This window comes from Lottia gigantea, assembly GCF_000327385.1.
Source record: "Lottia gigantea unplaced genomic scaffold LOTGIsca_60, whole genome shotgun sequence".
NCBI classification, from domain to species: domain Eukaryota; kingdom Metazoa; phylum Mollusca; class Gastropoda; family Lottiidae; genus Lottia; species Lottia gigantea.
In genome coordinates, this window is record NW_008710050.1 from 1,392,084 (window position 1) to 1,403,179 (window position 11,096).

An 11,096-nucleotide genomic window follows, 5' to 3' on the forward strand; every position below is an offset into this window, starting at 1 on the left:
GTAAGGATTTATAGGAGGAAGGGGGGTAATAATAAGTATTTATAGGAGGAAGGGGGTAATAGTAAGGATTTATAGGAGGAAGGGGGGTAATAGTAATGATTTATAGGGTGAAGGGGGGTAATAGTAAGGATTTATAGGAGGAAGGGGGGTAATAGTAAGGATTTATAGGGGGAGGGAGGTAATTTCCCTTGCTTTCTCGTGGGCGGGAAATCGAGAGTAGATATGGCCGTAACCGGCTTCCATAGAGCACAGCTGTTATTATTATGGTTGTGAATGATGCGCTACTAAAGGCACGTAACAACATTTTCATATGAATACAGACCACAGTTAAAATATTGTTTCCCTTGCATTTATCATGTGAGTGATGTAGTTAATGACAGTTAGTTGGGGTACAATAGGTGGCATACGAATCTACATAATAATATGGTTCTTTCATGGAAATAACACACAATAATGTGATTTTGGGGCTTTCTTGAAATATCATTGCTTTTTAAATAATTTGACTTATTAATTCGAGTTTGTTGATCAAAATAGTTGTTATATCCATGTAAGAACCAGGCGTAGTTTCATATGAAATAGGGGCAGACTGGCATAATTGAGGGGGTCAACTATCAGGGGGGAGAATCAAATTGCAGAAGTGGAAGCGCCATGAAAGCTGAATTCACACAAGCTTCCTATGGAAGAGATTTATGGAAGAGAATCTTGAATATTTGAATTTATTTGCTATATTCTGACACAATTTTGGGGTAAAATAGAAAATAATTCACTTGTTGAAATTTCTTAGAAATGTTGTGGGGGGTACAATTGGGGATGCAATCTATTTAGTTAACTGAAGGGCCGTGACCTTTACCATCAAAGCTACTTTGTACAACAAGGCGATGAGCATATATAGCTGTAGAGAACCTCTCTTGGCACGTTGGTTAAGACGTGTGTGCCACCCCTCGACATCGTTGTTTGTTCAGATAGAGTACCCGTACATGCACCAATCAGCAATTGTCCAAATCGAGCTCGTCATCCACGTGGCATCGAGGTAGTCAAAGAAGGTGACGAGCTTGTCAGTTGCAGCATAGCGATCTCGTAATCTGTCAAAAGTGGGATGTATATGCTCACTGGGAAGATATGGTACCAGTAGTGCAACACTTTCTTAACCAATTTGTAGAGAGCGTCGCGTTGATGGTATACAGTTTCCAATCCTAATTCCTGAATTTTACGGAAGACTGTCTGAGCCCAGTGAAACCCACAGCCCCTGATCTGAATACCGGGAAATGCTGTGCGAAAACCTTTCCAAATCCGGCCTCAAAATCACTGACGGCACCCCTGATATTAATTCTGTCTAAACAATCTTTCACAGCTTCGAACACCTGAAATGAATGAAACGATATGTGTTATATTTATATTTTAAGTTATATTATTTGTATTTATATATTTATTTCATTTGTAGTTTATAGTATATAATATTATTTATAATATGTCGCCTTACCTTAGCATAATCTCTACCCCTCTTCCTCGACATTAGGCAAAATGTCAACGGCACTTGCTTCAAGTGCTCACTATACCTAATAACCATGAATAGTGAACAATTGTTTAAATGGTAATTTCAAGACCTTAAACGTTGCGTCTATATACCATGTCTTCACCTTGGCTAATAACTGCAACTGTTCTTCAGTTGCAAAGAGTAAATGCCGGGCATGTCCAACATGAATGTCAGAACGGAAAAAAACTTTCCGGCAAAAACTCTGTGTTAAGCTGAAAGATACATAAAAACAATGATTATTAGATGCACAATACATATTACTTTTATATTAATTACTTACTATTATTTAATGTCATTGGACACACATACATTTGATTATTAAGATATTTACCTAACTTCTAATCAAAATTTCTACCGATGTCAGTTGATAGCCCTTGCCAGGTTCACCGGATTCGGCACTTCTGTCAGTGGTCTATTTTCATTTACGATTGCAGAAATGAGGTCTTCGGTTAATTCATTCCCGGACTGGAATAGGGCATAGACTCTGATGGCTTTACATTTTTTCCGGCATCGTTTAGACCAGGCATAGATGGATGGCTGTGACTGCGGCGACCCGTAACGAATTTTCCATACCAAGTGTTGCCTTTCCCCCTTACGCTACATCGCCAGTAATAGATCAGACTACAAATGTTTTTTTACATGGTATCTTAAACTTGAATAATGAGTAAAACTTTTCTTACAAACATCACATTGGTATGGTTTCTCTCCAGTATGAACTCTCATGTGGTTATTACGACTACCTGTTTGAGAAAAACACTTTTTACAAACATCACATTTATAAGGTTTCTCTCCAGTATGTTTTCTTAAGTGAACCTTCAAATCATTTGATTCGGCAAAACCCTTTTTACAAACATCACATTGATGAGGTTTTTCTCCAGTATGTATTTTTAAGTGCCTAATAAGATGATTTGACATAGTAAAACATTTTTTACACACATCACATTGGTAAGGTTTCTCTCCGGTATGTATTCTCATGTGAGTGGTAAGATTACATGACCCAGTAAAGCACATTTTACAAACATCACATTGGTAAGGTTTTTCTCCAGTATGTGTTTTCATGTGAGTAGTAAGGTTACCTGACTGAGAAAAACACTTTTTACACACATCACATTTGAATGGTTTCTCTCTAGTATGAATTCTCATGTGAAGATTCAGATCACTTGACTGGGTAAAACACTTTTTACAAACAACACATTTGAATGGTTTCTCTCCAGTATGTATTCTTTGGTGAGCTCTTAGATTTGATGGTAATGTAAAATATTTTTCACAAACATCACATCTGAACGGTTTTTCTCCAGTATGTGTTCGCAAGTGAACTTTAAGATGTGATGGCGCTTTGAAACACTTTTTACAAACATCACATCGGTGAATTTTTCTCAAAATAGATTCCATTGTAACTTTTCAATAAGATGATAAAAAAAGATTGCAGAACAGGAAGTGTAATATTTTACGGATTAACTTTGGATTTATGGATAGGTTTATGAGAAAAGATATTTGTAAGACTAAATTACGGATTGAAAAATATTCACAAACAATTGACTGTCTTTGTAAAAACGTAAATGAAATGCGGCAAAAGTACGGAGCCCCTAAGGCGCAATTGCAAACATATTTATTTATTATTTCGTTTAAACGAAAAATAATTATTTCGTTTAAACGAAATAACATCATTTATTTCGTTTAAATGATGTTATTTCGTTTAAACGAATTAATTATTTCGTTTAAACGAAAAATAATTATTTCGTTTAAACGAAATAAAAAGATGGGTTAATTATTTCGTTTAAACGAAAAAGACGAAATAATAATTCGTTTAAACGAAATAATAATAAAAAGTGTTGAAAATTGCGCTTAAGGGGCTCCGTACAAAAGCCTTTCTTCTGATTAAAGGGTAAAAATAAGTCGAGAAAGCGAGGAAAAAAGCGAAGAAGCGAGGAAAAAGAGTATTTCTCGCCTTTTCCCTCACCTTTTTCCTCGCTTTCACGCTCTCACCCTTTCTCGCCTTTTTCCTCGCCTATTGATAGCTCTATTTTTTAAGGGACTAATCATTTTCCAAATGTTTACAATTTTAATGTGTTGTGTTTGTTAGACAAAAAAAAACATTATAGGCTACCTAAAGATCAGCAAGGTATAAGTGAGGGCTCGATGATAAAGTTTTATTAGATATATATTTTCTGTGAACAACTTATGATTTGTAACTCTATAGGCTTAATAAAGGAGCAGTAGGCCTAAGCAAAATTTTCATCATCAAAAACATCGTAAATCATACCTGAACATGTTTCTCAAATATGCTATTTATATCTATGTATCTACTGGATTGAACTGAATTTGTTTTCAAGATAACCTTATCTTAGCTACCTTCTCTTGTCTTATCTTAGCTACCTTCTCTTGTCTTATCTTAGCTACCTTCTCTTGTCTTGTCTTATCTACCTTCTCTTGTCTTATCTTATCTACTTTCTCTTGTCTTATCTTATCTACCTTCTCTTGTCTTATCTTATCTACCTTCTCTTGTCTTATCTTAGCTACCTTCTCTTGTCTTGTCTTAGCTACCTTCTCTTGTCTTGTCTTAGCTACCTTCTCTTGTCTTATCTTATCTACCATCTCTTGTCTTATCTTATCTACCTTCTCTTGTCTTATCTTAGCTACCTTCTCTTGTCTTATCTTATCTACCTTCTCTTGTCTTATCTTATCTACCTTCTCTTGTCTTATCTTAGCTACCTTCTCTTGTCTTATCTTAGCTACCTTCTCTTGTCTTATCTTATCTACCTTCTCTTGTCTTATCTTCTCTACCTTCTCTTTTCTTATCTTATCTACCTTCTCTTGTCTTATCTTATACGTTAAAGGTAATAAGTGTACTTTTCATACGCCCCCATGGCCGTCGTTCCGTCCACAATTGCTCATAAACACTCTACAAGACACAATTCTTGACGGATTTTGACAAAACTTGGTGTGAGTGTTTGTAATCACCCAAGGATGAACCCTATTGAAAATCAGGAGAATCGAAAAATATTAAGTATAAGTTATTGCCCTTGTTCTTGAAAACGCGTTCAATTTTTAGCTCGTAAACACTCTTGAAGGCAGAAGCCTTGACGGATTTTGATGAAACTTTGTGTTAAGAGTGAAGTGTGAGTGTATGTAATCAACCAAGGATGAACCCTATTTAAAAATCATACGAATCGAAAATTATTTAGTTTGAGTTATTGTCCTTGCTCTTAAAAACATGTACAATTTTTAGCTCGTGAACACTCTGGAAGGCACAATTCTTGACGGATTTTGACGAAACTTGGCATGAGTGTTTGTTATCACCCAAGGATAAGCCCAAATGAAAAACAGAAAAATCGATTGTCCGTGATCTTGAGAACGTGTTCCATTTCTTAGCTCGTAAACATTCTAGAAGGCTCAATTCTTGACAGATTTTGACTAGACTTTTGAAATTGTTTATTATCGCCCATAGATGAACCCCATCGAATTAATACAAGCTCTCAAAATCTTTTACCGCATTTCATTTACGTTTTACAAACACAGTCAATTGTTTGTGAATATTTTTCAATCCATTATTTAGTCTCACAAATATCTTTTCTCATAATTGAATAAACTAATTAAGAGATTAGGGGACTACAAGAAAGATAATCTTAATTAATCACTCATTTGATTACTAATAATCCGTATCGGTATTGATAAAAAGGAGGTTATGTCACTATAAATAGACAGTATCACAGCAAGTGTTCTTTGTGCTGACTGAGGTAAAATTACATAGCAGACGATATACTGGAATGATATCTTCATACTTAACGGGGACGTCAACCTCATCTGCAGTGAGGTCGACAATAAAAACGGTCGAGTCGAGCGCCACCCTATAGACACAACTAAAGTCTATTATAATATTCTGACACAAGTTCTTTTAGTTGATGCCTACAGGCATCACAACCTGAAGCGAAGGGTCTTTACCTTCCTTCGTGGTGAAATTTGCTCGATCGTATCTACGTGTCTCAGTCTGTCGTCGACCAGGTACGGCGTATGTCTCATACCACTCTCCGCTAAAGTCATGTCGGTCGGGTAAGGGGAAGTGGAAGATGAATACGTCCGTACTGGAAGACGACAACTATGTACACCAGTTCCATGCCTTCTGGGGGTCGTGGAAGGACGAAAAAACCAATTTCTTAAATCCGGTTGATTGGTAGAAAGAAGGGAAAAAGAAAATAAAAAAAAATGAGTATTACTTTTTCTGTAAATAAAAAAAATAATATTGATAATGAAATCTCCAACTTAAAGATAAAAGAAAGAAAATGTAGAAAACAGTAGATATTGAGAACAATATAATAACGAACTCGAGAAGATCAATACAAAACTCAATTCACTTGAAGGCCGAGTCAAAAGGGGAGTCCTTATACGATCCAAACTTCCCTTTGAAGAGACTGATGTAGATAATCGTCATATATTTAAAAAGGCCGAAATTGATCATGGGAATGGGAAGCTTCTCGAGAGACTTATCGATGACAGTGGCGAGAAGAAATTATGAACATCGTAGAGAATTTTTACTCCAATCTCTACACGGCCGATCCTATACCCAAATCTGTCATCGATGAGTACCTCGACAATTCCCAGATCACACCGAGACAGCCGAGACAGCGGTGATGGATAATCAGGTCATTTCGAAGGAGGAGATTCACGAATTTTACCTGAAATTCTGGGATGTCATCCAGGATGACTTGTCAGAAGTTATCAACAATTTATTCTTCCAAGGCCATCTTTCTGAAACGATGAGAACCTCCGTGATCTCGATTCATTACAAAAATAAGGGATCTAGAAAACTATTGTCCGATCTCTCTATTACAAAATATTAGCAAAGGTGACACCCTTGAAAGAGGTGTGAAGCAAGGTTGCCCACTCTTTATGCTCTGGCAATTCACCCTGTGGCACTTAACATCTCTAACAATCGATCTATAGTAGGCGTCGACATTCCAAACTATCATCGGCAGGTCAAAACATTCCAACATGCAGACGATTTGACCGCTGTTATCTCTTACCCCGACTCCTTCTCGCAGCTTAATAAGGAACTTTCCAAATTTGAGAGCGCGTCGGGATCGAAGTTTAACAAAAAGAAAACGGAAATTCAAGCGACGGGAGGGATGACTGCCCACATACCAGATGCGGATAAAATGTTCCTCAAACCAATAATCAAAATTCTTGGTATATATTTTGGCAGAGGAAATCATGACTCCAACTGGAATCCTATACTTAATAAAATCCGTGGCATTGTTAAGAAATGGAAGAACCGCTCCCTAAAATTTAGGGACAAAATTCTGAATACGTACATTTTATCGCAAGTCTGGTATGTCGGCAGAATAGTCAAACCCGACAAACACATCATAAAGAAGCTGAATCGGACTATCTTCTCTTTCATCTGGGATCACCAAAGAGAGAGGATAGCCCGAGATACCCTTTATCTTCCTTTGGAGGAATGAGGGCTGGGAGAATGTAATATCGAACTTAAACTCCAGTCCTTCGACCTCCAGATGGTAAAGTTGTCCATATGAGGAGACAGACATCCCTGGAAATCTCTGTTCTTCTATTGGATGGGTCTTACTCTTAGAGAGTTCAACACTGACAGAAGACATCCCGTAACAACGTTTCGGCCAACACCAAACATTTCTACCAAAGCTTCCAACTTAATAATAAATAAATCGGCAGCAGGAAATAACATCCAAATCATTTATAAACACCTATTAAAAACTATTAACCATAACATAACTGTACAGCAGCAAAATCCAAACATCAAATTTCCTGTTGGGTTCCGGAATCTCTGAAAGTCTAGTGTGGACAAAGGGGAGAATGAGTTTCTATTTCTCCTGGTACATCCTGCACTTCCAACGAGACACTTTCTCTCCATAAGAAGCACACAGGAGATTAATACAAAGTGTGGATTTTGCCACAAACGAACCTAAACGCTGTTGCATCTTTTTGCAGTGTGTGAAACTTTATCACCACTGCGAGATAGATTCTGTCAGTTTATGTCAGTTTATGTCAGATTCTCTGAGAGCGCCCATTTAATGGGAGAATTTACCAGATTCCTGGTTGACAGATCTCTGATCCCCCATATGTACCACTATTTCACTATCACATATGTTAAGCATAGGATGTCCGCCTTACACTAGATCTGAGTGTGGGCAGGAATGTGGGATGGTAAAAAGACGCCGATTGCGGATCAAAATGGTTTAATTCTAGATTCTTACAAATGTGAAGGGTGAAAAATCATATTCAAATCAGTATTGGGTTTTTCATTGGTAGTTATAATAATTGGTTTGTTAAATTGTTATCATAATGTTTAGTTACCGCTGATCACCAAAGCGGTGTATAAAGATATTTCCGAGCGTTTGATCTTTAAAACCACCACTAGTTTTCAAAATAACGTCTTTATTTCAATAATTTGTGTAGACTTCAGTGTTGTAGACGAGTTAACTCGAGGTTATAGACGAGTTAACTCGAGGTTGTAGACGAGTTAACTCGAGGTCGTAGCTGAGTTAACTGTTGGCGAGTTGACATGTAGACGAGTTGATCGAACATCGTCTTTTTCTCATAAACCTATCTATAAATCCAAAGTTAATCCGTAAAATATTACACTTCCTGTTCTGCCATTTTTTTTATCATCTTATTGAAAGTTACAATGGAAAATACTTTGAGACAAATTCACCGATGTGATGTTTGTAAAAAGTGTTTCAAATCGCCATCACAACTTAAAGTTCACATGAAAACACATACTGGAGAAAAACCGTTCAAATGTGATGTTTGTAAAAAATGTTTTGTGGGGGCCTGTAAGCGAGATATTCACATGAGAACTCATACCGGAGAGAAACCATTCGAATGTGATGTTTGTAAAAAGTGCTTTTCTCAGTCAGGTAATCTTACTACTCACATGAAAACACATACTGGAGAAAAACTTTACCAATGTGATTTTTGTAAAAAATGTTTTGTTCAGGCAAGTAGGCGAGATATTCACATGAGAATACATACTGGAGAGAAACCTTATAAATGTGATGTTTGTAAAAAGTTTTTTGCTGTGAAAAGTCAGAGAAATATTCACATGAGAATACATACTGGAGAGAAACCTTATAAATGTGATGTTTGTAAAAAGTCTTTTACTCACGCAAGTAGTCTTAAGGAGCACATGAGAACACATACTGAAGAGAAACCTTATAAATGTGATGTTTGTAAAAAGTGTTTTACCCACACAGGTAGACTTAAGGAGCACATGAGAATACATACTGGAGAGAAACCCTACCAATGTGATGTTTGTAAAAAGTTTTTTGCTGTGAAAAGTCAGAGAAATATTCACATGAGAATACATACTGGAGAGAAACCTTATAAATGTGATGTTTGTAGAATGTGCTTTTCTCACACAGGTAGTCTTAAGGAGCACATGAGAATACATACTGGAGAGAAACCATTCCATTGTGATGTTTGTAAAATGTGCTTTTCTCAGTCAGGTAATCTTACCACTCACATGAAATCACATACTGGAGAAAAACCTTTTGAATGTCATGTTTGTAAACAATGTTTTGTCCAATCAAGTTATCTGAAGCTTCACTTAAGAAAACATACTGGAGAGAATCTATTCAAATGTGATGTTTGTAAAAAGTCTTTTACTCAAGCAGGTACTCTTAATGTTCACATGAGAACACATACTGGAGAGAAACCTTATAAATGTGATGTTTGTAAAAAGCCTTTTACTCATTCTGCAAGTTTAAGACATCATGTACAAAAACATTTGTAGTCTGATCGCAGCATGTTTGAGGAATTTCACCAATATGGTTTTTTGGTAGATAATATGTGTCCTCTATTGCATGATTTAGTTAAGATTAGTGGATCATGTGATAGAGGACTCCTCTGAGTCTACCAGCAAGAAATGAACACTAGGACTCTTACATGACACGTAAATTTGAGTTATCTGTGTTGAACTGTTGCAGACGCAACTTAGTAAGAATTAGCATTAGCATATATAATGTTATAAATAGGTTGAGAACTTTGAAGGAATTAATCTCATATGCCCTCATGATTCCAGTTGACCCACCTTAATTATGAAGTAAGTTGTTATCCTCGTGAAATATAGTTGTTTGTTTCTTTCTAGTTGGAGGTCAAGTCTATTAAATTTAATACCTATTTCACTCAATCTCAATTTCTTGATATTGATATTGAAAACTGGTTTCTGTCCAAACTTGCTCGTATGTACTCTAGAAGGCACAACTCTTGATGGATTTTAACGAAACTTCGTATTAGTGTATGATATCACTCCAGAATGAACTCTATGGAAAATTAGAAAAATCGAAAAATGCTTAGTATGAGTTATTGCCAATGTTCTTGAAAACACTTTCAATTTTAGCTTGTAAACGCTCCAGAAGGCACAATTCTTTTGACAAGATGTAGTGTGAGTATTTGTAATCCCCCAGGATGAACCTTATTGCAAATCAGAAAAAATAGAAAATATTTATGACCAAGTATGACTTATGGACCATGTTCTTGAAAAAGCATTCAATATTTAGTTGGTAAAAAGGCTTGATTCTTGCCAGATTTAACAAAACTTGTTACTGTTGTTTAGTATCACTACAAAAAGAAGTGTATGATTGAAGGTTGAATATTTCATACATTTCAAAATCAAAGCTACCAGTGAGTGTGTATTACTTTAGTATCTGTATCTGTAATATTACTCTAGACTTATATTTTATAATTTTCATTATTCTATCTGTATGTACATACTGCATATATGTAATTTCATTGTATAATATAACAATTATGGAAATTGGAAAATATTGTCTATGATTAATAAATGAATGTAAAATTTACACAAAGTGTTGCTTTAGTTAGTTTAGACCACTTTTGTCCACTCAAGGGGTTTTGGACTGTCAGTCAGTCCGTCCGTTCACATTTCTTGTAGGCGCTATAGCTGCTACAGTTTTTATCCAATCTTAATGAAACTTGTTATGCATGTATATATTGATGAGATCTCAGTTAATTGCGAAATTGGTAATGATTGGATAACCTGTTTCAGAGTTATTGCCCTTGACTTAGTAAAAACGCGTCAAATTTGCCTTGTAGGCACGATAGAGACTACAGTTTTTATCCGATCTTCATGAAACTTGTTGGCATGTTTGGATTGATGAGATCTCAGTCAAGTTCAGAATTAGTAATAATCGAGTGAACGTTTTCAGAGTTATTGCCCTTGACTTAGTAAAAACGTGTCAAATTTGAGTTGTAGGCACGATAGAGACTACAGTTTTTATCCGATCTTCATGAAACTTGTTGGCATGTTTGGATTGATGAGATCTCAGTCAAGTTCGGAATTAGTAATAATCGAGTGAACGTTTTCAGAGTTATTGCCCTTGACTTAGTAAAAACGTGTCAAATTTGAGTTGTAGGCACGATAGAGACTACAGTTTTTATCCGATCTTCATGAAACTTGTTGGCATGTTTGGATTGATGAGATCTCAGTCAAGTTCGGAATTAGTAATAATCGAGTGAACGTTTTCAGAGTTATTGCCCTTGACTTAGTAAATACGTGTCAAATTTGAGTTGT

At 36.0% G+C, this 11,096-nt stretch overlaps 2 protein-coding genes across 2 annotated transcripts in view; one reads left to right on the forward strand and one right to left on the reverse strand.

The window, feature by feature from the left end:
• The window catches only part of LOTGIDRAFT_166739 (hypothetical protein), a gene marked incomplete at both ends in the record, with an annotated part of 7,963 nt that extends 5,037 nt beyond the window's left edge, over positions 1-2,926 (reverse strand). Inside the window, one exon of the mRNA XM_009064150.1 lies at positions 2,348-2,926. Within this exon, the coding sequence (XP_009062398.1) occupies positions 2,348-2,926 (579 nt within the window). The remainder of the gene's footprint in view (positions 1-2,347) is intronic.
• Positions 2,927-8,192: 5,266 nt separating this feature from the next.
• LOTGIDRAFT_128155 (hypothetical protein) lies at positions 8,193-9,299 on the forward strand (the record flags this gene model as incomplete). Its single annotated transcript, XM_009064151.1, has 1 exon — positions 8,193-9,299. One exon carries the CDS (start codon positions 8,193-8,195, stop codon positions 9,297-9,299), a length of 1,107 nt encoding a protein of 368 aa, XP_009062399.1.
• Between the last annotated feature and the right edge of the window lie 1,797 nt (positions 9,300-11,096).